This window comes from Eschrichtius robustus, chromosome 19 (genome assembly GCF_028021215.1).
Source record: "Eschrichtius robustus isolate mEscRob2 chromosome 19, mEscRob2.pri, whole genome shotgun sequence".
NCBI lineage: Eukaryota > Metazoa > Chordata > Mammalia > Artiodactyla > Eschrichtiidae > Eschrichtius > Eschrichtius robustus.
This window is the reverse complement of record NC_090842.1, coordinates 28,844,241-28,870,917: the sequence shown is the minus strand read 5'-3', so window position 1 is coordinate 28,870,917 and position 26,677 is coordinate 28,844,241. Positions and strand designations below refer to the sequence as shown.

General features: G+C 46.9%; 1 protein-coding gene and 1 long non-coding RNA gene across 4 annotated transcripts; both read left to right on the top strand.

Annotated features, from left to right (window-relative positions):
* Positions 1–467: 467 nt before the first annotated feature.
* On the top strand, positions 468–12,070 carry HERPUD1 (homocysteine inducible ER protein with ubiquitin like domain 1). Of its 3 annotated transcripts, XM_068529440.1 has the most exons (8): positions 468–689; positions 3,717–3,794; positions 3,882–3,956; positions 5,578–5,708; positions 7,820–7,942; positions 8,474–8,824; positions 10,172–10,277; positions 11,306–12,070. In XM_068529440.1, the coding sequence occupies exons 1-8, from the start codon at positions 555–557 to the stop codon at positions 11,468–11,470; spliced, it is 1,164 nt and encodes a 387-aa protein (XP_068385541.1). In that variant the 5' UTR covers positions 468–554; the 3' UTR covers positions 11,471–12,070. The 3 variants fall into 3 exon arrangements, with proteins under 3 accessions (XP_068385541.1, XP_068385542.1, XP_068385543.1); XM_068529441.1 differs by lacking the exon at positions 7,820–7,942; XM_068529442.1 differs by lacking the exon at positions 10,172–10,277.
* Positions 12,071–15,897: 3,827 nt separating this feature from the next.
* Positions 15,898–22,659, top strand: LOC137753589 (uncharacterized). The gene is made up of 3 exons (XR_011071515.1): positions 15,898–16,093; positions 16,235–18,010; positions 18,126–22,659. It is a non-coding gene; the product is annotated as an uncharacterized lncRNA (long non-coding RNA).
* Positions 22,660–26,677: the final 4,018 nt, after the last annotated feature.

Below are 26,677 nucleotides of genomic sequence, written 5' to 3'. Positions count from 1 at the left end.
CTGACGTCCCGGGCCACCCGGGGAAGGAAAAGGGGAAATGGGGCTGGTGTCAAAAGGGCGGAGCTGCTGCTTTGTGAGGAAACAATTTGCAGAGGCTGCCAAACCGGAGAGTCGGCAGGGTCGGCCCTCCCTAAAGTGCCGTGAGCAACCCGAGCCAGGGAGCAAGCCAGTGTCTCAGGGCCGAGGGGCCCCGCGTGGGCCGCGCGAACCCCAGCACGGCCACCGGACTGAGGCACCCAGGCCGCAGCCGCGACTGACGGTGACGCCACGGCGGCGGGTTGCATCAGTCTGCGCCCACGTGCTCCGCCCGCCCTTCCGCCCACGGAGCCGGGCGCCGATTGGGCCACGTTGGGGCAGTGCTCTCCGCCCCAGCCAATGGGTGGCAGCCACAGAGGGTTCTGTCCGCAGAGTCCGGGCGCGGGGTGCCTATAAAAGGTGCCCGAGACGGGCGCGCGCGATCCAGAGAGGCGAACCGTTTTTGTGGGGGTTGGGGGCGGCAGCGACACTTCCTGCCTGGCGTCTGGGAGCGCCGCCGAGCCTACAGCGCCGTCGACATGGAGCCCGAGCCCGTCACGCTCCTGGTGAAGAGCCCCAACCAGCGCCACCGCGACTTGGAGCTGAGCGGCGACCGCAGCTGGAGCGTGAGCCGCCTCAAGGCCCATCTGAGCCGCGTCTACCCGGAGCGCCCGGTGAGAGGAGCCCCCGGCTCCAGCTGCCAGCACTCCCCTAACCCCGGCTGTCATCCTCGCAGCCCTCCTCGCGTCCCCCTTGGGATGCCACGTCCTCCTCCCCTTTCCCTGTAACTTCTCGCTTCGCCGGCCTTCCCCTGACGGCTGGTGCTCCCCAGGTCCCCTCTCCCAGGCCTGTGGTCTCCCCCTTTCTGCCCTGCCGCCGTAGGCGCCCTCTGACGTGGTCCAGTGGCTGTCACTTCCTCGTTCTAGGCCGCCATCGTCCCGCGTTCCTGACGGGCCGCCTTCCCCTGTCACCTCGCGTCCTAGGTCCCCAAACTCTAACGGCTGTCGCACTCCTGCCATACCTCTTCAGACCCCTTCCCAGCCCCCTAGATCTGGCTTCCAGCCTTAGCCAAGCCGCTGAAACAGCAGTTTGACCTTGAGTGAGTCATTTCACCCTCCAAGCCTCAATTTCCCCAAAACGGCGGAGTGACTAGGTGTTCCTCGTTAGGATTGCATCCGATGGGTAGGAATAAGGAAACAGAAGTGCTTCGAAACGAGTTTTCTGAATGTAGCCTCTCATTGCAGAGAGGTGAGGGCAGGGGCCAAGCAAGCCCAGCCAGTGGCTGGAGAAGCACGGTGAGCGCCCGGGCAGCGTGTGCTTAAGGCCCCACACCCGCGAACAGGACGTGGCGCTTCCCCTCCCAGTCCGCCTTCTGCCCTGGTCCCCACCCTGTGAGCTGGATTCCACAGCCTGTGCTTAGTCCCAGGGAGGAGCCCGGTGCGCTTTCCGGTAAAAAGTGATTTAGAAGGAAAATAGGTGGAAGGAATCTCCTGGAGTCTGGGTTTTAAGACTCTGGTCCCTCAATTGGCAGAGACTTCCTCGCTTTGTTTTGGTTGACACATCTGTCAGCATCACCCTTAGGGCCACCCTCCCTCCCCAGCACGTGACGGAGGCTATGAGCTGGACCTTCCTGTATTTACTTTCTACTCTAATATTATGTAAGTGTCAACAGTGTTCTTCACTGCCCACAACTGTAATTCTCCATCAAACAGGAGAGGGCATCAGGGCAGGACAAGATTGTGAAATTGTTCTTTCTTATCTGAAGTGTTGCAACGTGTCAGGGTGTAGCTTATGGGTCAGGTTGTTTTTGTTCCATATTGTCAAGAACGTGGAAGTGAGTTTCCCTCCTGAGTCGTTCTTTTGAAATGTGCGTATTTATTTAATAAGCTCCCATTCCTCTAGCATTCGCCTTGGCACTATTTGCAATTTCACCATAGCTGCTCCCAAGAAACAGGTGGCAGTGCTGCTGCGAGAATGGCTGTTAGGTACACAAATTGGCGAAGCAGGTGTAGCCTCTAGTTGCGTCATTTGGTAAAAGGCGGTGTTTTGGAGGAGGGCTTTCCTTTAGGGCTTCCTTGGGTGAGGAACATCACTCCTGTTAAGTCCGAGGACCCAAAGTTGTAAATAAAAGGTCTCTCAGGTCTGTATATTTGTGTTTAAAAAGTTTGGCTGGAGCACATTCGTCATTTGCTTTCTAATGTGAGAAGCCTTACTTTATAATGGTTGTTTGCTTAATATATATATTTTTAAATCAGCCTTCTGGATAAAGACGCAGAGTGTCAGTTCAGGCCTTTAACAGGCCTCAAATCACGGGCACCCGTGGTTTTCAAACTTCTTCTAGTGTGAAACTCTTTAATATAATGCAGGACCTCACCTGTACAGTAACATTTACAAGTCCAGGTTTATAGCATTTACATATGAAGTTCAATCAGTGAGAACAATGATGAACACAGCATCCAATATATTTCTGCAGTTTGTTATAGTTGCCCAGTGTCCAAAAAACAAAAATCCTGATTTATGCAGGTAAATAGGTATGGTTATTTTTTTGTTTGTTTTAAACAGCTTGCTTTATAATCTTGGACTACTTGGCAGGAGCAGCTTTATTCCAAACTTTGCATAATTGGTTATTTTGGCGAGAGTAGATTGAGAAGTTGCTGGTGAGCTCCGGTGTACTGACTTTGGTATATATCACTTGAAGCCATTATTTAAGTCCAGTTTTAAATTTTATTTATTTATGTTTGGCTGCGTTGGGTCTTTGTTGCTGTGCGCAGGCTTTCTCTAGTTGCGGCGAGCGGGGCCTACTCTTCGTTGCGGTGCGCGGGCTTCTCATTGTGGTGGCTTCTCTTGTTGCGGAGCACAGGCTCTAGGCACACGGGCTTCAGTAGTTGTGGCGCACAGGCTTAGCTGCTCCGCGGCATGTGGGATCTTCCCGGACCAGGGCTCGAACCCGTGTCCCCTGCATTGGCAGACGGATTCTGAACCACTGTACCACCAGGGAAGTCCCTTAAGTCTAGTTTTTAAGGGAATTAAAAATGGATTTTAAAAGTGAGATTTGTATAAAAGTGTGTGGCACGACTGTGGATTTAAAATCACTAGAATGGAGTAGAGTGTTTGGAATCTTGACTCTTTAGCAGCAGGTGACCTTGGACAAGTGAATCTTAGATTTTCCCCCTTACAATAGGCATACTAAATATCTCATAGGGTTGTGGTGTGGAATTTTACCACACACCGTCTCCTCTTTAGCTGCATTTGTATGTTGGGAAAAGTCTCTTTGAGGGCTTAAGTTTAGAATTGCTTCATGTTATCTTGGGACAGTGCTAGGTGGTTTTAGGGAAGGCTGACTTTGAGTTTTCTCTGAGACCAAACTTTGAGTTTTGAAGTTCGTTGCTGTAGGAGCCCCATATTTGTGCTTTTTGTGGCAGAAAGCAATTTCCCTGGGAGTTAAGAAGTCAGGTAGCTTGCCATAGGTTTTGTGGACTGGAGGTAGTTTGCCATCCTAAATTTGTTTGCATGTTAAAGATCAGTTTAAAGTTAAGTACTTCCTAAGTAAAAGTTTTGTATATGGGGCCTTCGGAAAAATGTTTTCCTGTGATGCTGGGAAAAACACACACGTTTAAATTATTTGTATAAAACAGTTTCTTCTGTGTTTGGGAACTTGAGGGGGCTAAGTGCTGACCTGTGCTGCTCTTTCTTTCCATAAGCGTCCAGAGGACCAGAGGTTAATTTATTCTGGGAAGCTGTTGTTGGATCACCAGTGTCTCAGGGACTTGCTTCCAAAGGTATCACTAAATATATTAACTTTTGAATGTTTTTGAGCACTAATAAGGTTGAATTCAGGTCCTAAAGTACCTCCTTATTACTTTCAGCAGGAAAACCGGCATGTTTTGCATCTGGTGTGCAGTGTGAAGAGTCCTTGCAAAATGCCAGAAGCCAGCACAAAGGTATGTCTGCCTTTTCATGATGATAACAATTCATGTCATTCAGACTCTCAAGGTCGAAGTAAAGGAAGTTGGATAAAACTCTTAAGTCTTTTTATCATATAATATTTTGTCTCTTCCCCAGTGAGAATCAGGAATAAGAAACTGTTATCAATACAAGTGAGAGTTTACTATAATAGTAGTAGACTTCCATTAGTGTTGTAGTGGAAAAGTGGAGTTCTGCAGTACACACTTTTCTGGGATTTGATTTGATCTATAGTGGCTGTGTATCCAGATCACCGAACTAGCAAGGCAGTCATGAATTTAGCACATAATAAATTTCTTCTAAGGAACCATTGATTTTTTTTTTTAAATTATTTTATTTTATTTATTATTCATTATTTTTGGCTGCGTTGGGTCTTCATTGCTGCGCGCGGGCGCTCTCCAGCTGCAGTGAGCGGAGGCTACTCTTCGTTGTGGTGTGCAGGCCTCAGTAGTTGTGGCTCGCAGGCTCCAGAGCGCAGGCTCAGTAGTTGTGGCATGCGGGCCCAGCCGCTCCGCGGCATGCGGGATCCTCTTGGACCAGGGCTCGAACCCGTGTCCCCTGCATTGGCAGGCGGACTCCCAACCACTGCGCCACCAGGGAAGTCCCTGATTTTTATAAAGAGTAAAACATGACTATGTTTACTTTGGAAATTTTCATTGTGATTATTTGTTTGGATAGGAAAAGGCCTCAGTCTTTATCAAGTGATCTCTAAAGACTTGCTTATGTTAGATGGTCAAAATCCCTCATTTTTCATTTCACAGTGTTAGTTCAAATATACGGTATTAAGGGACTTCCCCGGTGGCACAGTGGTTAAGAATCCACCTGCCAATGCAGGGGACATGGGTTCAATCCCTGGTCCGGGAAGATCCCACATACCGTGGAGCAACTAAGCCCCCGTGCCACAACTACTGAGCCTGTGCTCTAGAACCCGAGAGCCACAACTACTGAAGCCCTCCCATCTAGAGCCGGTGCTCCGCAACAAGAGAAGCCCACACACTGCAAAGAAGAGCAGCCCCTGCTTTCCTCAACTAGAGAAAGCCCACACGCAGCAATAAAGATCCAATGCAGCCAAAATTAAAAATAAATAAATAAATAAATTTATTTTTAAAAAATATATACAGTGTTAATATTCTAATGTGGTGATACACTCTAAATTTGCATTACAACTGTACATCCTGAAACATCTGAGTATAGTGTAAGAAATTCTTTAGGTTGCTGGCTGGGTTGTGTTTATAAATCTTATTGGTCAAATTTAATTTCTTCGTAAATTTAACACCATAAGATGTATAGAAAAAAAAAGATGTATAGAGCATTAACAGGAAGCTTTCTCACCAATGATAACTTCATTGGGAGATTTTAGTGAAACTACAGCATAGCTACTCTAGGAAAAAATACGGATTTTTTTTTAGTATCTGTATTGATACTGTGTTGAACAAATTTTAGAATATTCTTTATGTAACATTGCATCTGTTCGATTTTGTCAAGTTCAGAGGTCAGGGTTGGGGACATAAGCCATTCACAGAGAAAGAATCCTTGAAGCTTGATTTCACACCGTTGCATCAGGCCTTTTGTTCTCATGTTCATGTTACGCTTATCTAGGTTGCTGAATCCATAGAGCAGCCCGCTGGTCTTAATCAGGGACAGTCTCCTGGGGATTCCTCAAGTGACGGTTTAAGGCAAAGGGAGGTTGTTCGGAACCCTTCTCCCTCTGGATGGGAGAATATCTCGAGGTGAGTGTTGTAATAAAGAAGCAGGTTGTACAACGTGAATGTGCATCATTTGCGTCAACTTAAGAATAAGCTGTGTTTATACTATATAGTCATAGAATTTTTAAATGGACAAAATTTTGCTTTATAAGGGCTTCACTTTAAAGATCTCGTCTGTATTTAACTTTTCTTAATACATAGCCTTTTAGGAAGATCTAAAAAGTGGAGATGCATGTCCTGAAAATCTGGGCATTTCTCCTCCTACGTGGGTGTGCTTCACATTGCGCTGACCTCATGATAGGGAATTAGTGCTGGTGCAGAAAAGCAGCTGTTGTAAGCACTGTGCAGCTGCTTTGCCGAGTGGCTTTGTGCTTTGTCTGTCATAACAGTGGGTGACAAAAGGTGAAGGGATTGTTTGAGAAATGCTCTGCCAAGTACCGTGTCGGTGGTGCTAGGAGAAAAGGAGCAATTAGAGCTTTTCTTTAGCGCAAAAGCCAGAAGCGACTAAATGCTGTGATGTTCGGATTTCACAGCTCTTGGAACACCTTACTATGAAAGATCCTTTGGGAAAAAACAGTTTATTAACTACAAGTTGAAACTCTGTTACTCCCTGAGTCCCCTGCCCACCGTTTCCTAGTAGTTTTTAATATCTGATTGTTGGTAAAGTCAGGTGTTTGAGGAATGAAGAGTTGTTTTTTTTCTTAATGGAGGTTTCCAAATATACACAGAAGTAGAGGGAACTGTATAATGAATCTCCATATAATGATCAATTTTTGCCATACTTGCTTTATCTATTCCTGCTTCCCATTTTTTCCTGAAGTATTTAAAAGTAATTCCCAGACATTGTCAGTTCAGTTCTACATAGTTCAGGATATAACTCTAAAAACCTTTCAGTTATCTTGCGTATCTGCAGTGTCATCATCTTCAGAGCTAACAAAAGCACTTTGTTATTTTCTCATTTCCATGTACTGTATCTTTTTTAAATGATCAAAAACAGTATCATACCAAGACCTATTTGTATTAGAATACAACTTTAGAAATACTCTGGGTATGGAATTTGGTTAAGTTCCATACCTAGCATATAAAGTGGATAATTGAATTCATTATTGGATAGAAACACTTAAAACTGCTTCCCTTTTTCTGACTATACGATTTGAGAATTGAGGCTCATATCTGACTATGAATTTTACCATAATAAAACTTGATTTCATCCAACAAATATTTATTGGACAGCCAGTGCATATAACTTTGTTTAAGGATATGAATTGACCAGCAGAGATGGCCACGTAACAACTCCTGACCTTTCTGCAGTTCTGTTAGTTTGAATTTTGTGAAGTGATGCCAAAGGAGTTCACTGTGTAGGGCTCACAAAACCAGAGATGACTCCCACACACACCCTGCCCCAGGCTGCGCTGGATGATAGAAGCATGAGTTTGGTGTCAAACAGGTCTCAAATCCAGCCCTACTACTTACAGGTTCAGTGACCTCGTGCAGATCCTTTGTCTTCCCTGAGCTGCACTCGGGCTCCCCTCTGTAAAATGGCAGGGTGGAGAGCTGCCTCCCCACAAGGTTGTTGGGGATCCCGTGAGATAACAGCCCGGCAGCCTTACAGGGCACAAGTGGTCAGTAAGCATGCATGGGTGGTGCCACACATAACTCTGCTCCCCGTATAGTTCAGATCTAGGGGTGAGGGAGAAATGGGTATTGGGAGGAAAGGAGTATTTCCTGCAGAAGAGACTTTGGGAGAGGTGTGACTTTTTAGAGCTGCTCCCTAAAGAATGAATAGTGGGGTTTAGACCTTCAGTGAGACTCAGCAAGTCTAAAATAAGGGTGGGGATCCACTTAGACTGAAAAGGTCCAGCTTGTTTGTACATCATGGTGATGACATCATGAGACCCCAGTGCTGGGCAGAGGGCTCTTGTTTTCCCATGGGATCCAGACCATGGGAGGGGGGCTTTGTCAGTACTTTCTGTGATTGTATTACACAGGTGCATCACCCAGAAATCTACATGTAACTGTCATAAAGCTCAATCTTCTGTCCCTTTGTTTTGAATTCCTGATTGTAATTTAAACTTAATTTTCACTTATTCATACTAAACCAACTCAAAAAAAGCATTTTTTGAAATCTTTCGTAGGCCTGAAGCTGTCCAGCCGGCGTTCCAAGGCCTGGGGCCTGGTTTCTCAGGCTACACAACCTATGGGTGGCTGCAGCTCTCCTGGTTCCAGCAGATATATGCACGGCAGTACTACATGCAGTAGTGAGTCTTTACTCACGACACTGGGTGTGGCCAGGGCTCCCAGAAATGGAGGGAACTCCCATCCATGTTACCCACAAAGTTAGGGAGGGCGGGATGAGTGTGTCAGAGTCCTGCTCTGTGGGTGGGATAGAGGATAAATGGTAACTACTAATCTGTGTATTGATGGGTAGTTGGCTGACTGATCCATAGTTTGATGACTTTATTTAGAATATGTTATTTCCTTTTTTTTTCTTTTCAATTTGTGATATCTTTAACATTTTATGAAAATTTTAATTTGCTACTGCACCATGTTTTCATGGTGGCCTTGATGTTTAATTCCAGATGAAATTTACCAAGCGGCTTCTGTTAGGAGTAGAAAAGGCATTTATAGATATGACTGTTAGTAAAGAAGTTCTTCACTAAGTTAAAGAAAAATCAAGTTTGTATATGCCTACTTAATAGTAAAAGATCCCTGCGTAAATGAGGTTATGAGAACCAGTCTTCATGGTGCCTTGCTCTCAACAGTATTTGCCTCTGTCATTTTTATCTTAGCTTAGCAGCCACTGCTGCGTCAAGGGCTTTTGTCCCCTCGCCAAGTGCACAAGAGATACCTGTGGTCTCTGCGCCTGCTCCAGCCCCTATCCACAACCAGTTTCCAGCTGAAAACCAGCCCGCCAATCAGAATGCTGCTCCTCAAGTGGTTGTTAACCCTGGGGCCAATCAGAACTTGCGGATGAATGCACAGGGTGGCCCTATTGTGGAAGAAGATGATGAGATAAATCGAGATTGGTTGGATTGGACCTATTCAGCAGCTACGTTTTCCGTCTTTCTTAGTATCCTCTACTTCTACTCTTCCCTGAGCAGATTCCTCATGGTCATGGGGGCCACCGTTGTTATGTACCTGTAAGCAGATGATTTCGCTTTCCCTTTTTTCCCTTTACTACAGATTACGCTATGTGGTGACCCAAACCAAGTACAGATTTTCCTCTTTTTTGAGCAGTCTCAGTCAATATTTAAGGAGGTGTATTTAAGTAGTACGTCATTCTAGGATTTTCAATGGAAAGAATTGATGGCTTGGTTGCACATTGCCAAAAACACAATTAATTCTCTGTTAATACAGGAACAACATTCTCTTCTTTTCCTCTAGTTAGGTTACCTGCCAGGCTCATGAACCACAATAAAACAGCCATACTGAGGCATGGAAAGGAAAATTGTATTTGTGTTGAATAAGAACATATTTATCTTTTATCAGGCTACAGCTGCCTTCTAGGATAAAGGGCAGGCAATGGCTGTGGCATAGTCCTGAAGGGCCAGAGATCCATCACAGACCTGGCATTTGGCTTTATCCATGGCTTAGAGCAGTGGTTCTCAACCAGGATAGTTTTGCATCTGCCCTCTACCCCCGCCCCCAAGACGTTTGGCGGTGTTTGGAGACATTTTTGACTGTCACAGCGAGGGGGGTGGTCCTGCTGGCATCTGGTTGGTAGCTGTTAAACATCCTGTGGTGCCCAGGGCAGCCCCACAGTAAATATCCAGCCCAGTATGTCAGCAGTACCAAAGTTCAAAAACCCTGGCCTAGAGTGATATGTCCTTGTATGTGGCAAAAACTGACAGAAGAAATTTTTCCTCCATAGGAAAATGGATTTTTATTTTAGTTTTTAAAAATCTTAAAAAAGAAATATTTAGAATAATGCATTAAGTACTTATATCCAGTATTAATCATTGTTATATTTTGTCATATTTGCTTCAAGACTTGGGTTTAATTGGATTTTTCAGATGCAACTTTTAGTTAATTCTTTAAATTCTATAGTCTCTAGAATCATATATGTAGGTGACCAAATCTAGGTCTTATTAGTATGTTATTACATATATTATAGTCACAGCTGTGTGTGTATTTCCCCTTCCCCCTCTGTTCAGGTTTTCATGTGTAAGGTTTAGGTCAGATGAAGAAGTATTTATTGAGCACATACTATGTGTCAGGTGCTGTTTATGTTGCTGGGCACATGATAATGAATAAAGCCTAGTTTCCATAGTGCCTGTCAAGAACCTGACAGGCCAGTGAGAAAGTCTAGGAGCCGGTGTGGTGGAATGTCTCTGCAGATGGGCCTGGCTGCGAGCTTCTAATCAGGTTCTGCTCTGATGAGAGGAGGGGAGCAAGGGGGACCTCATCTCATTGAGAGGACCCTTAAATTCTTGAGTACATGTCACTCTGATGTTCACTAAGGTGGACTTTATATGCTTCCTTTGAAGGCATCATGTCGGGTGGTTTCCATTCCGACAGAGGCCAGTTCAGAACTTCCCGAATGATGGTCCTCCTCAGGAAGCTGCAAATCAGGACCCCAACAATAACTTCCAGGTATGGAGTTTCTGCTGGAGCCCAGCGATCTTGGTGTGAAACACCGGGCTCTTGAGTCCTTAATCTTTAGATACCTTGTGGTGTACCATTTTATTAAGCTCAATATTTCAAGATTTTTTTCAAATTTATTCTTATAGCATTAGCTATTTTTAAAACATTGTGTCATAAAATCCATCAGGTATTTTTGTCATGTGGCAATTTGCATTTTGGCATATATAAGTAATGTTTTTTTTAAACTCACTATTTTTAGTGTTCATTCTCAGTAACGATATGTTATACCATGGAAACTGCTAATGGAGAGTTATTCTAATTAAGGATTAGGAACATAAGCCTGTCTCACAGAATAGATTTTCTGGAAAATAACAGAAATAGAATTTTTAGGGACTTCCCTGGTGGTCCAGTGGCTAAGACTCTGTGCTCCCAGTAGAGGGGGCCCGGGTTCTATCCCCCATCAGGGAACTAGATCCCACGTGCCGCAACTAAAATATCCCGCATGCAGCAACGAAGATCGAAGATCCCTTGTGCTGCAACTAACACCCATCACTGCCAAATAAATAAATATTTTAAAAAAGAAATAGAATTTTTATAAGGCAGTTTAATGCATAATCCTAAAGGGATAGTCTTTTTAATATAAAGTGTCACCCTTGAATCTGTTTTTAGAATCCTGTGTTTCGAGTTTTGTTGTTTTTTTTTTTAACTCGGGACACTGCCAAAATTAGAAAAATATCCACATTTAATGAAGTGGCTAACTTAATTACTAGTTTAATAATAGTTGAAGATCTAGTTACAGTACTTCATTTGATCTGATACTTGCTGCCAGGAATATTGAAAACTATGAGAATGTTCCAGCACAGTTGTGCTACGGAGGCTGGAGAAGGAGCTCCGTCCAGCCGGGGATGTCGTCCCCAGGGTCCTGCCTGCCTGGCTTGGCTTATGGGGCAAGGGGCCAGGGAGCCACTCTGCCCTTTCCTGACATTATTGGGTGCTTCTCACGGTCCTCTCTTCTCCTTGTATTTTATTACCTGTAGGAAGACCCTGATCCTGAAATTGCAGACCCCAACCGCCTCCCTCCAGACAGGGACGTAGTGGATGACGAGCAGACCAGCCCTTCATTTATGAGCACAGCCTGGCTCGTCTTCAAGACTTTCTTTGCCTCTCTTCTTCCGGAAGGCCCCCCAGCCATAGCAAACTGATGGTGTTTGCTGTCTGGCTGCTAGAGGCTTTGGCAGGCGTGGACTGGATCATCGGGTTCCGGCTAGATTTCCTTACCTGGACGTGGCGATGGCACAGAATTAGTAAAAGAATCAACAAAGAGGATGATACGCTTTTGTGATTCTGCAGAAGCAGAAAGTAAGACGTGAAGCCATGATACAAATTGATGAACAAAAAATGCCTAAGGCTTCTCATGTCTTTATTCTGAAGAGCTTTAATATATATTGTTGTAGTTTAATAGACATTGTAAGTAGAAGGCATTAGTGTCGCATGTTTATGCCTGAGGAACTTTTCCAGATGTGTGTGTCTGCATGTGTGTGTGTACATAGATGTCATAGATGCAGAAATGGTTCTGCTGGTACGATTTGATTCCTGTTGGAATGTTTAAATTACACTAAGTGTACTACTTTATATAATCAATGAAATTGCTAGACATGTTTTAGCAGGACTTTTCTAGGAAAGACTTATGTATAATTGCTTTTTAAAATGCAGTGCTTTACTTTAAACCAAGAGGAGCTTTGCAGAGGTGAAAACCTTTGCTGGGTTTTCTGTTCAATAAAGTTTTACTATGAATGACCCTGGCGGAGACTCCTGTCATCTTAGCAGTTTACTCCGTGTCCATCATCTCTGGATGGTCAACAGCTGAGTTGCTGATTTTTGAGTAACCTGAATATTTTGCTTCTTTTTATTAAAGGATTGTTTGTACTGATGAAGAAGATAAGGCCACGAAAGTTTTAATTTACTAAGATTATGCTTGTGTTTGCCCCCCATTTCCTGATTTAAACAGTACTGACTTATGTTGTAACCCATCAGAGTTAAATTCCCCGGATTTAAAGTTAGTGGCATTAAGTACCTTTCACCTGCTCACATGTCATGCTTAGCTTACTTTTGGACTTTAATCCTTCTTTTAAGTATTATTTTTGAGACTAATCTGAAAAGTAAAGTGCTGTGTACTTTTTAACATGAGTGATGCTGTAAGTAGAATGCTAAAGGCCTGGGAGTGTTGTTTTGGGCAAAGTATAATCAGCTTCTTGTGTCATGGTCGTGATCATTTAAATGAATTGTGACTGGACACATTGACATCAAATAAACATTCACTGAACAATTCATAGCCAGATGCTGGGTAGATACAAAGCTGTATTATGTATGGTCGTGCTTTAAAAAGCCAACTAAGATAATTATGTAAGGAGTGAAATGACATAGAGTTTCAAATAACACCAGACCTCCAGAACAGGAATGGTCGGTCAGGAGGCAGTGATTATTGATGAGTTATGAAGGCAGTGTTTGCTTGAAGGAAGAAGTGACTTGAGACTGGAGGTTTTATAGTTTTACGAGTGAGGAAGTAGGTGACAGAAAAAAGCCTGAGGAGCTGGAGAGAAGGGTCACAGCAGAAGCAAGAGTGCAGAGATGAGACTTCCCTCCTGCCATGAAGCTGGATTGATGAAAGTGGTCATTAAGAGTTGATACGAAGGTCATTTAAAACTATTGGGTGGAAAATCCTATCGTTCTGCAGAGCAAGGGGCATCATCGTGTGGAAGAGGGGCCCGGAGCCCCAGGCAGCTGGCGGTGCCCAGCTCCCGTTTCTGAAGGAGTGGGGCCTCTCTCCCTGTGGTGTCGGGTTGCATCGATTAAACTCCAGATTCCACCAGCCCAAAATAGTTCCAGGATGGTGCTCCTGAGGGCAGCTGACAAGGGTTCAGATTGTCCAAAGCCCCACCAATACAAGAGAAGAACCTTCAGACAGGAGCCAAGGCTTAAGAGCGCTGTTGGGTGGGAGACGTGGCAGAAATAACAGTGCTTCCACAACAGTTACTAAATATAGCATAAGGATGTACTACATACCACTGTTAATACTTAGGAAATTATTGGTTTGGTTCTTTGTTGTTAAGTAGCAATTAAAAAGCTAAAAGCACAAACCAAAAAATTTCCAAATGTTAGCTCAAGCCATAGTAGCTTTTTAAGTTTGCATTTTCCAAGGTGTGTTTTCTTGAATCCTAGTTCTATAGAAGAAACACTCCAGACAATGAGCTCATGGTCAAGTAAATTTGGAAACCAGGTTGATTCCAGTTGGTGGGTTTCTTCACTGCAGGATTCCTGGGGCCTTTAATATGCTGATGTACTTTTGAAGGAGGGTGTGTGGTCTGCGGCCCCTCTGTTCTGTGAACCTGCCCATGACTGAACGGAGTGCCACGGTTGGGGAAACGCAGTTGTTACTATTAATCAGCACCTTGTTTGGCATTCTAAGCAGCAAACAGATGCCTGGTGAGAAGTGACGGCATACATCCATAATGAACAATGGAGTTAAATATTCTTTATATGGCCAGGGAGGGGATCAGAAGCCATGCGGATCTAGAGTCTGACTGAGAGGGAGAGGTTACAGGTCATCTTTGTCACAAGGAGCTCTTTTACCCATTTCTAAGGAAGTTAACCCTTTGTCAGAAGGGTGGCCTTCCCTGGGTAGTTACCTTGAGAGATGCTGCTGATTCTTCTCAGGACCTATGCCCACCCCGCCTCTCTTTGCTTCTAGACCTATAACCAGACTCAAGTCCCAGCAGGCCTCAAGGAGTGAACAGCTTTTTGCTACACCCCGGAAGAGCCGTATGATTTTTTCAATTTATACAGACAGATCTGGGGAGGTACGTGGGAGTGGATATTAATGGGTGTGGGTTAGTGGTGGAAGCAACATTGAGTTGGATCAGGCTGAGTTTATTAACATGGACGCAGTAAGCAGAGATTCTGCATTTACTGTTTTTAGTGTGAAGAGTGAGGAAGGACTCTAATAGTTTAGTTGGCTGAAGCAGTCTAACAGGTGGCCTACACTCAATGAAGTTGAATTGCCAGGATTGCTTTAGGGAACTGTAGCGGAAGGTATTCAGAATCTTAGGGAGATTGGAATGTTAGAGTGGATTTTTTTTTTTAATATTTATTTATTTATTTTGGCTGCGCCGGTTCTTAGTCGCGGCACGTGGGATCTTCATTGCAACACGCGGGATCTTTTAGTTGCAGCATGAGGACTTCTTACTTGCGGCATGCCTGCGGGATCTAGATCCCCCACCAGGGATCGAACCCAGGCCCCCTGCATTGGTAGCACGGCGTCTTACCCACTGGACCACTCGGGAAGTCCATTAGAGTGGATTTATCATGTGAGGCCAGCTCACCCACCCTGGGAGGGTCCAGAGGACACACCTTTCACCAAGCCTGTGAGAAATAAATTTGTGAGGGGAGCCCAGCGTCATTGCAGAGCTCTGTGGTCACTTTTCTCTGTAGGTCAGAAATTATAGTGGGAACCACAGCTACTGAACTAGGATCCTTAAATACAATAGGGATAATCGGATTCCAGGGTGGCAGGGGCCAAGTGGTAGAACTTAAATCACCAGAGATAAGGTGGCTGTGGATACCATTATGGTACCAGCAGAGTCTAAAAAGAACTCAGAATCGTTGGACTTGCAGAGACCTAGGGTATTGGCCAGTTGATCATGGTATCCCTTGGAAAGAAAGAAATGGGCAGGCTAACTGAATTCTTGATCTGTGTAAACAAGTGAACAGAAGTCTCAGTTGAATCACCCAAACAGAATTAGCTTCTCCATCAATTCCCGGACTTGAGACAGTTTCCAGACCCAGAAACCCTTGAATGAAGGGGGGCAAGTCTCCCTGAGGAAGGACCCTGCAACACTTAAAAATATTTACACTGTTTCGCCCAGCCTCCCCCTAAAGGAACCTGTAGCTTTTTATCAAGGTGACTGTGCATTGGGGAAAAGGAAATAATCAGACTTTGGGGGGGATGGCTGGACACAGCCTCTAAACTAAAACTAATTCAAGGAGACCCAAAACGTGACTGCTCCGCCAGTCAAGAGTAGAAACTTATGGGGCTTCCCTGGTGGCGCAGTGGTTAAGAATCCACCTGCCAATGTAGGGGAACGTGGGCTTGAGCCCTGGTCCAGGAGGATCCCACATGCCACAGAGCAACTAAGCCCGTGCGCCACAACTACTGAGCCTGCGCTCTAGAGCCCATGAGCCACAACTACTGAAGCCCTCCCACCTAGAACCCGTGCTCCGCAACAAGAGAAGCCACCGCAATGAGAAGCCCGCGCACCACAACGAAGAGTAGCCCCTGCTCACCGCAACTAGAGAAAGCCCGTGCGCAGTAACAAAGACCCAAGGGGGCCAAAAATAAATAAAATAAAATTTTTAAAAAATGCTCAATTTAAGAAAAAAAAAGAGTAGAAACTTATGGAGATCAGGTCCATCTCACAGTAGGTCCAGTGGGTCCCTGAACCCATCTTGTGGTTATGTCCCCAGTTCCAGAATGTATAGTTGAAATAGACATACAGGCACATCTTGTTTTACTGTGCTTCACTTTATTGTGCTTCGCAGATAACTGTTTTTTTTTTTTTTTTTGCAGATTGAAGGTTTGTGGTGACTGCTGCGCTGAGCAAGTCTATCAGGACCATTCTTCCAGCAGCATTTGCTCACTTCGTGTCTCTGTGTCAGATGTTGGTGATTCTCTCAATATTTCAAATCCTCCACCAGCAAAAAGGTGATGCCTCGCTGAAGGCTCAGATGGCGATGAGCGTTCTTTAGCAACACAGTATTTTTAAATTAAGGTACGTACATTGTTTGATTAGGCATAATGTTATTCCACACTTAATAGACTACAGTATAGTGTAAACATAACTTTTACAGGCACTGGGAAACCAAAAAAAGTTCATATGACTCACTTTATTGCGATATTCGCTTTATTGCAGTGGCCTGGAACCGAACCCACGGTATCTCCGAGGTGTGCCTGTACTTAGCAACGGGCAGAATCCCCACATTGGTTCCCTCACGTGTGGAGTGAGGCCTATTATGGTAGGAAAACCAAGTGGAAGTCTCGAGAACTGCCTCTACCTAGGAAAATGGTAAATGAAAAACAATACTGCATCCCTGGAGGGGCTACAGAGATCATTGCCACCATCAAGGACTAGAGAGATGCAGGGGTGGTGACTCCCACGTCTCCAACCCCCATTCTGTCTGTGCAGAAGACAGATGGATGACAGTGGATGATCATAAACTGACGACTGGAGGTGGTGGCTCCAATTGCAGCTGCTCTTCCAGATGTGGTTTCATTACTTGAGCAAATTAACACATCCCCTGGTTCCTGGTTAGCAGCTACTGATCTGGCAAGTGCTCTTTTCTCAATACCTGTTAGTAAAGACCACGAAAAGCAGTTTGCTTTCAGCTGGCCAGACCAGCAATACACCTTCACTGTCCTGCCTCGGGTAGATCAACTCTCCAGCCTGATGTCATTATAATTTGGTCTGCAGGTATCTTGATCACTTTTCCCTTCCACAAAATATCCCACAGGTTTAACATCGATGATATATGCGGATTCCATCTAGAGAACAAGAAGTAGTAACTATAGATATACTGGTAAGACATTTGCATTGTCGATGGTGGGAAATAAATTTCACCAAAAGTCAGGGGCCTTCCACCTCAGTGAAATTTCTAGCGATGCCCTGGTTGGGTGCGTGTCAAGATATCTGTTTTTTCAGCGAAGGATAAGTGATTACATCTGGCCCCTCCTACAGCCAAAAAACCAGGCACAACACCTAGTTGGCCTCTCTGGATATTGGACCTCTCTGGGTGTGTCACTCTGGCCCATTTACCAAGTGACCTGAAAAGCTGCTTGTTTTGAGTGGGGCCCAGAACAAGAGAAAGATTTGCACCAGGTCCAGGCTGCTGTGTGTGCTGCTCTGCCACTTGGGCCACAGGATCCAGCAGATCTCCTGGTGCTTGAAGAGACGGGGGCAGGCAGGGATGCTGTCTGGAGCTTGCGGCAGGTCCCTACGGGTGAATCACAGTGGAGGCCCTTAGGATTCGGGGGCAAAGTCCTGCCATCCTCTGCAGATAATCCCTTTCCTTCTGAGTAACTACTGAGCCATTGGATTTACATCTGCAAAGACTCTATTTCCAAATAAGGTCACATTCCAGGGTTCTGGATGGACGTGAACCAGGGGGGACGCAATTCACCCCACAAGAGGGAGAAGTGCTTTCCGGAGACACAACATTGATGTCATTGAACTGGAAGTTCAGACAGCTACCGGCCACTTTGGGCTCCTCAAGCCTCCAAGTCATCAGGCAGAGAAGGGAGTTATCCTATTGGCTGGGGTGACTGACCCTGACTACCAAGAGAAAATCGGGCTGCTACTATACAATTAAGGAAGAAGATGTGCGGAATACAGGAGATCCCTAAGGCTACCCTGCCTTAAAATTGATGGAAAATGCAATTAAGGCAGGACTACTAATGGCCCTGACTCTTCAGGAATGAAGGTTTGGGTCACCCCAGCAACCATGACCAGCTGAGGTGCTTGCTGAGGGTGTGGAATGGGTAGTGGAAGAAAGTAGTTGTAAAGACCAGCTACATCTATGTGACCAGTTGCAGAAATGAGGCCTGTAATTATCATGAATTATCTTGTAATTTTCATGTAATTCATCTTGTTGTGCTGTTTGTATCTTCGTACACAAACTCGTATAGATATATAGTAAGTATAAAGTAAATCTTTTTGTCTTCTTCCCTTATCTCCTTATCATGTAACATAAGATGAATGAATAATAGTTAACTTTACATAACAGGATCTTTCTTCTTTGGCCATGCAGCCTGCGGGATCTTAGTTCCCCGACCAGAGATCGAACCCGTGCCGCCTGCAGTGGAAGCACAGAGTCTTAACCACTGGACCGCCAGGGAAGTCCCTACATCACAGGATTTAAGTTACAGGATCTCATAGAGAAGAGTAACTGTCACCCAAGGACTTGGCATCCTCTCCTGGGGAAAGGATCTGTGTGTTTTGGGTTATAGGCAAGATAGTTGCATCACATTCGATGGAAGCAAGGCTTTGTTATTTTCTTTATCCGGAGATTAAGTGTGGTTTAAGGACGTGTGCGTGGGTAGCAAGTTGATAAAAGGTGAACTGGGCTAGGCCTAGTCATTCAATCAAACACTAATCTAGGTGTTGCTGGGAGGTTATTTTGCAGATGTGATTAACATCTACAATCGGTAGACTTTAAGTAAAGGAGATTATCCTCTGCATCTGAGTTGGCCTCATCCAACTAGCTGAAAGATCTGAAGAGACAAATTGAGGTTTCCAGAGGACGAAGCCGTCAAGGCCGCGGGCGGCAGTATCAGCTTCTTCTCAAGAGTTCCCAGCCTGCCAGCCTGTCCTGCAATGTCAGACTCACCTAGCCAGCCTCTACAATCATGTAAGCCCATTTTTTTGAAAGACAGAAACAAGCAAATAATCTCCTATGGGTTCTGTTTCTCTGCTAGAACCCTGAGTGATAAAGGGTCCCAGCTCTGGAGGTTAGGAGTCCTGCCTGGTGCACCATACTGACCAGTGGGGTTGCTGCCAGGCAGGCTGTGTCCCTTGTTCAGAATCAGGTGCCCCCCGGCTCTGCTTGAGACCAAAGGCATATGGGGGCGGCTCCAGAGAAGGTACAAGGCTTTGCTCTGTGCCTCACAAAGAAGGTTTCCCGTTCCAGAAGTGGGCTGGGCAGCCTTGGGGAAGTGGGAAGAGGCGGCCTCCGCTGGAAGCACATCCTTAGGGTGGAAGGGGTGGGATATAAACAGTGCAGGGAGCACGAAGTGAGGTGGGGCTAGCTGTCTCCGACGTGACACATCCAAGAGTGGCTTTGCCCGCAGTGGTACCCAGGGGCCCGGCAGCAGCCAACTTGGACGCTCTGATGCCTGTTGTACTCAGGCAAGCCTGAGTGCGCAGGAGCTTGTGTTCCCTGCCACACAGCTGGCTGAAGAGCACGCAGGCAGGCACGTGTCATGGGGTCAACACTCACAATTATGCACTCAGGACCTTCCTGGTGCCAGGTGTTCCTGCCCTCATGGAGCTTACATCCTGGCAGGATGACAGAGACTAAAGAAGGAAACAAGTGGACATAAAATGACAAGTACTGGGGAAAAAACAGAAAGAAAAGAGAACAAGGGGATGGGGGACATTCTAGATAGCCGTGGGTTTGGGGGAGGACAAGTGGTTAGACAGTGGTCAGGGAAGGCCTCTGAGGAGGCGACACCTGAATGATGAGCTGGAGCAAACCAAGCAAAGATTTGGGGAAGAGTCTTCCAAGTAGAAAGAGAGGCGAGTGCAAAGGTCCTGAGGTAGGAACAAGGTCAGCATAGCCAATGCCTTAGAAGGTGGCAGGCGACTGAAGTTGAGCGAAGGGATCCAAAAGTGGGGGGACAGATCATATAGGGCCTTCTAGGCCATCGTAAGGAATGTGGGTTCTAGTCAAAGTGAGATGGGATCCATTGGAGGAGTCATAAGGGAGCGAACAGTATGGTCTGATGGATTATAGTTCAAGGAGCTGGAGTTTTACGGGGGCAGAGAGGGAGGAGAAACGATTTACACACAAGGGGTATAGGAGGGAGGACTGCTCACTGAGAACCTGTGGGGAAGGCCTTAAATCCAGGGTCAGAGCAAGGAGCTGAGGGCATGGAGGAGAGTGCCAGTGACTACAGAAGGCAGGTGGGAGGATTTGGGGTCAGGGAGGACTAGGGGGTGGGTTGGCTGAGGGCTGCAGGGAGCTGCAAAGGGTAAGAGTCCTGGTGTGGGCTGACTGGGAGACCCGCATCTAGGTGGTGCTGGAGACAGACAGGGAGGCGTTGGCGGGTTGAGGCCAGAGAGGTCGGCCCTAGGGAAGGGCAGAGGGTGCAAGGGCAGGAGAGCTGGTTTGAGCCCTGGGGCCTCTCCAGGCTGAGCCCCTGCTCCCTCATCCAAAACACAGGCCCCTAGGATATACAAAACTGCTCTGTCCACCCCACAGGGGCCATGAGGCTCAAAATAACGCAGTGTTCTCCAAAGGCAGCAAACGTGCCCTGGGATGGGTGTGCAGAACCAAATCTAGAGGGTCTGTCCCTTATTTTAATAATAACTGTGTTACTTTTCAATGTATTAGATAAGTGTATTTTTCTACTTAAAGTGGAGATATGAAGTTCCCTTTTAAAATACATTTAAGTAAAAAAAGCGAGTCAGTTTAAAAGGTTAAGTAAGTAACAGTCTAAAGCATGTGCAGAGAAGGCAGAAATCACGGCAGTAGTTTTTGAATGATGGAAGTCAGGAAACACTAAAAGCTTTGTGAACATATAGCCCATGAAAATGTTTAAAAACAAAAAAGACACTAATCTCATCGCGATCGTTTGTGTTTGGGTGGGTCTCATGGGTGCATGTGCACATGTGTGGGCGTGGGCGTCTCATAGGCAGATGTAGCTGGGTTGGTGTGTATCAGCCTGTGTGTAGGGAGCCCACATGTGTACGTGGGATGTGCACATCCGTGCACATGTGCACGCAAGTTTATCTGCATGTACACACGGATTGCTTTATCTGGGCAGGGGTGTGGGTACGGGTACACCAGGTATGCGAGCATCTTGAGTTACAGCCGCCTCCCCCCTCCCCAGCCCTCAGTGCTACCCAGTGGCACTGGGCTGGGCCGGAAGCCTGGGGCCAGCTGGTCTCCAGCCACCAGGGGGCAGCAGAGGCCGAGCAGGGCCTTCTTCAGGACGGGTCTCCTCTGAGTTTGGCATGCGAGGCCCTCTGAAGTCTCCCTCTGTCCTGTCCCCACTTCCCCTGATCGCCCCAGGCCTCTGCCAGATTAGCCAGTGGCCCCTGGCTGAGGCTTGCTGGAAGACCTAGGACTCAGAAAGTGGACCTGTGGTCGTAAGTGGTTTGGGTCTCCTGGGGTCATGGGGGAAGGGACCCGGGTCCCTGAGGCACTGGCATCTGGAATTCCGGGGGGGGTGTACAGCTGGCCGGCCACTTCTGGCTCTTCTGCAGGCTGGGCTGTGGGTCTCTTCTCAGGGGTGCTCTGTAGCTGTCTGTCTCGTCTACTCTCAGCCCCAAGCCTGTTCAGAATACAGCTGAACCCTTGGGCTCACCCCTGGCTTGTGGGGAGTAGGCCCCTCCGAGGCTCCCAGGTTGGCATCGCAGGGGCAACTGGATCCTAGAGCCCTTCGGCTCTGTCCCCGCATCCAGGGCCACCACCCGCACTAGCAGGGAGGAGAACCCCCAGGTCAGCCCAGTGGCGGCAGCGACTAAACAAATCCCGGAAGCTCCTCACCGTCTTTCCATCCACAAATACGTAATGAGGTCCTACTGTGTGCCGGGCACTGCTGCAGAAACTCACCTTCTAGTGATGGGCGACTTCTTCCCTGCCAGCCTTGAGGACCGAGGCCTCGCTAGAGCAGAGTATATTAACACCCAGCAGCTTTCCTCCCAGCCTGGAGAAGAGGATGAGCCATGATGATAAGGCAGCCGACTGTGGGCCAGGCAAGCAATACCTCCTTTAATTCTCCCACCAACCCTAGGAGATGCGTAAAATGCGCCCATTTTATGCTTGAAGAAACTGAGGCTCTGAGAGGTTAAGTGGCTTACCCAAGTCGCACAGCCGGTGAGTGGCCCACGCTGGGAGCCACATGTAGCCTGCTCACATTCAGAAGTTCTCTTTCTTTAGAGACCCCTGGGCACAGCGTAGACACAGCCGCCTACGCTTTGTTGTGACTGAATATGAAGGAGCAAGTCAGTCCCCCGGGGACTCAAGGGTGACTTTATCTCCCCCATCCTTGCCCTCACCCCCCACCTCAGGTGACCAAGTTAACAATCTAGTGTGCGTCCTTCCAAATAATCCGATATGGACCTACATATACATAATCAGGGTCTGGGGCTGTCATCATTATCTGCTTTAGAGACATTTTTCTCCCTCCGTGAAACTGTGGTAAACTGAACAATGACCCCCTCCCCCCTCCCCCCACTAAAAAGATATCCCCGCCCTAATCCCTAGCTGACTTTTTGCACTTTTACAATCATCATGATGTAGGATTCCATTTATACAAAAGGTCCAGAGCAGATTTGTTGTTGCCAGGGGCTGGGGGCTTGGGAGGAGTGACTGCTTATTGGGTATGGAGTTTCCCTTTAGGGTGAAGAAGATGTTCTGGAATTTGACGCTTGCACACAACATTGTGAATGTACTAAATGTCACTGAACTGTACCTTTTAAAATGGTAAATTTTAAGGTATGTGTATTTTACCATGATAAAAGTAAATAACAGAGGATTAAATGAGATAATGTAAACAGCATATAGCTCAAAAATATAGCTGATATGATGATGATTATTAAGTTTTAAGAATTTAAGATGCAGGGTTCTAAGTTTGAAGGGATAGATTTTTTTTAATTGAAATATAGTTGATTTACAATGTTGTATTAGTTTCTGGTGTACAGCAAAGTGATTGTTATATATATATATATATATATATATATATATATATGTATATATATGTGTATATATATATATATATATTCTTTTTCAGATTCTTTTCCCATACAGGTTATTATAAAATATTGAGTATAGTTCCCTGTGCTATACAGTAGGTCCTTGTTGGTTATCTGTTTTATATATAGTAATGTGTATCTGTTAATCCCAGCCTCTTAACTTATCCCTCCCGGCCAGGGATAGATTTTTTTTTTTGGTTTTGGTTTTTGGTTTTTGGTTTTGGTAGGTTGCTTGGTTGGTTCTATTTGTTTTATTTTGCTTTTTAAACCTTTTTTTTTAAATAAATTTATTTTATTTATTTATTTTTGGCTGTGTTGGTTCTTCGTTGCTGCGTGCGGGCTTTCTCTAGTTGCAGTGAGCAGGGGCTACGCTTCGTTGCAGTACGCGGGCCTCTCATTGTCGTGGCTTCTCTTTGTTGCAGAGCACAGGCTCTAGGCATGCGGGCTTCAGTAGTTGTGGCGTACAGGCTTCAGTAGTTGTGGCCCACGGACTCAGTAGTTGTGGCGCACGGGCTCAGTAGTTGTGGCGCACGGGCTCAGTAGTTGTGGCTTGCGGGCTGTAGAGCGCAGGCTCAGTAGTTGTGGCGCATGGGCTTAGTTGCTCCACGGCGTGTGGGATCTTCCCAGACCAGGGCTCGAACCCAGGTTCCCTGCATTGGCAGGTGGATTCTTAACCACTGTGCCACCAGCGAAGCCCTTATTTTGCTTTTTAATCCATTACCCCCTGGGCCTCTCACACTCCCATGCCAGGCCCCCCAGCAGCCAGCTGCACTAAAGGATGGGCATGCCTCCCTCTGCTGTGGGTACAGCCGCGACCGCCAGAACCCTGGCCGGGGCACCCTCAGTCACAGCCCTCCATGACCCCAGGATTGGAACATGAAAGCAGCCAGGAGGACAATAGCCCGCCAGGGAGTCTTCCGGTTCCTGGGAAATGGAGCCCATTAACGAGGCTCCCGAGCCCCAGCCCGTGGATGGGTGTGTTGGGGATTCCTGGGCGGAATCTCTGGCCTCCAGCCCCCACCCTGGTGAGGCCAGTGGGCACATGCCTGCTCATCATACCCTCGCGATGACTGTGGGTATGTACCCACCAGGGGCTGGGTGCCCAGGGGAAATAGGCCCCCCCTAGCTGGGCCTTGGGAATCAGTGAGGCTCACCCAGCTCTGTGAGTGGGTGTATCACATGGGGCGAGGGAGGGACCTGCCCGAGAGCGGGCTGGGCAAGCCCTCCCTTTGTGGATAGCATCCTGTCACATCCTTGCCGCCCTGGCACCCTGCCTGAGGACTCTTGAGAAGGAGGAATCGGCTGTTTGGTCTCAGTTGCTAAGGGGAATTCTTGGCCCCAGCTGTGAGTAAAACACTGTATGTTATAGTTTTTGAAAAATAACACATTCATGTGACCCAAAATTCAAAAGGCATGGAATTCCCCCACCCCTTTCTCCCAGACACCCAGTTCCTCCCAGAGGCAGCCCATGTTTTCAGCATCTTGTGTACCCACCCAGAGATACTTTGGGCCGATCAAGCAAAAGCCTATATGTAGGACTCATTTTTTTTTATTGGAGTATAATTGCTTTACAATGTTGTGTTAGCTTCTGCTGTACAACGAAGTGAATCAGCTATATGTATACATATTGGGTCCACTGCCTTTATCTCCTTGGATGCAAAGGGCAACGGTCAACATTTTCCCATTTTACAGATGAGGCAAGTGAGGTTGAGAGAGAGCCAGTGACCAATCCATGGTGACACAGTGAGTGAGTCAGGGGCCAACTAGACCCGATCCCTGACTCCCAGTGTGTGCTTCTACCCCACCCCCCACTCGGGGCTCGGGGACTTGTGAAAGCCCTCTGCACAGAATACAGACCTTATAGTTTAAGTCCTCCTTCTAATGTCCATCAGCTTCATCATCTAGAATATGTTAGTGCACCTCTCTGAGCTCAGATCCCTCACCTATAAAATGAAGATAATAATTGATAGCTCCTTATGAGTTTATCATAAGAACCAAATAAGATAAAGCATGTAAGGAGCTCAGCACAGCACCTGGCTTTTCTACACCATTCAACAAGCTTTTATTGCGGGCCTACTATGTGCTGAGCACCTACTATGCGAGGATCCAGTGCAGCCACGATCCTGGCTCAGGGAGCTCACGGCCTAGCAGGCTCACAACAAGAGCTCAGTGAACGGTGGATGTTATTATTCAGCAAATAGTCATCTTGCCGCCTGGTTCTGGGAAGTGGAGGTGAGACCACCGTACCTGAGTCTCCACCCAAGTCTAGAATGTGGGACCGTGAGAGGAGGGGCCGGCATCTTGTTCCCCAGCCTCTGTGTCCCTGACTAGGGTCACATTAGTTGAGTAGGTGCTCAGTAAATATTTGTGGAATGAATGTGCAGAGGCAAAAACCTTCGTGGAGGAAAGCCCCTCACCCGCCCCCCCGCCACACACACACACGCACGCACGCACGCACACACACACAGATTGCTCCAGGATGGGAGGACTGACAAGTGACTTGATTTCCTTTTCTCTGTGACTTTTGACTATGCAGATACCAGTGTTATATTTTAAAACTCGATTAATATTTAAAAATGGAATGGCACAAGAGCTCATCCATGGTGAACCATGCTGTGTGTCCAGTGACTGGTACTGAAGAGAATTCAGAATGGGAGGGGATGGCAAGGACGAGGTACGTACTCCAGGAAGGCGTCCTATAGAGGGTGGCCACAGAGACTGAGACCGTGGCACTGGGAGCCATGATCATTGTCAGCCTGGCTCCTGTTACCATCTTAGGACGTGGGGTTAAGTTCAGTGTGGCAGAACGCCATTCTCGCGGTGTGTCCCCAGGCCTCCTGCCCCGTTGGACCTAGGCTTCCCAGACCTCCGGATCTGCAACTGTGAGGTGCCAGGTGAGTGCCAACACCTCCGTCCGTGTGTTCGCCTGTCGGTAGAGCTCCCGGCGGCGCGGGAGGGGGACACTGACGGTGAGTGCGCTGCTGGGCCTGCGTGTGGCAGGCGTTCACTCAGAGTTGTTCCCTTCCTACCTCTCAATCCTCTGGAAGCCAAGGACATGGGAACCCAGCTGGCAGGAGTGGTCCCGACACCCCCAAAATTCTGATTCCAGGCTACTGTAATCGCAAAGAGAACTTGAAGCGTTCCAGCATGGGGCAGGGGGTGTACTCCAAGATAGCCCCTGGCCTCATTCTGCCCCAGAGACAGGCTGTCGGTGATGCAGGGGGTTTGGGAAGCTCCAAGGAGGGCAAAAGCTCTGGGGAGACAGCAGGTCAGTGGGGGCAAAGAAAGAGCCCAAGGTGGGGAGGCCCTCTCACTGACTGCTGTGTGGCCTCAAGCAGCTCGCTTCCTGTCTCTGGGCCTCAGCCTCTTGCACAGTTCAATAAGGGAGGCTAAGTGCAATGATCTCTAAACCAGAATACCGAAGTGTGAGGCACGTGCCCCTGGGGGCGTGCAAGATGATACTGCATGGCACACAGATGCGGCATTAAGTGCCCTGGTACCAAATTCCAGCGAGGGAGAACCCACAAGGCTGTCTCCCTTTTTGAACTGAGTTTTGATTTACATGCAGCAGCGTGCCTCAAACTTAGGGTCACTGTCAAGCGAGAGTATCTGGCAACAATGAAATGTCTTCATTTTATTGTCATTATATGTTAGCCTCTTTCTATTTATGGCAAAAGAGATAACGTTTATTTTTACATACGTTTGTTTAAGTAAAAAAAAGGAATAAATTTTGTTTTAAGTATTAAGCAATTATCCAGATACATAGGAGAGGGCAAACATGGTGCCAGGTGGTAGAGGGGAGACGAGCAGAAGGTGGGAATCCTGGCTGGATGCCTGGCTCTGAACCTGAGAGAAGGCCGGAGGGGCAGCGAATTAGGCAAG

Bases quoted from the DNA above. Each gene is read 5' to 3' on its own strand.
- HERPUD1 (XM_068529440.1), top strand. From the start codon at position 555: ATGGAGCCCGAGCCCGTCACGCTCCTGGTGAAGAGCCCCAACCAGCGC. The intron at 3,795-3,881 runs GTATCACTAAAT...TATTACTTTCAG, and splicing joins TCAGGGACTTGCTTCCAAAG to CAGGAAAACCGGCATGTTTT. The intron at 7,943-8,473 runs GTGAGTCTTTAC...TTTTTATCTTAG, and splicing joins CGGCAGTACTACATGCAGTA to CTTAGCAGCCACTGCTGCGT.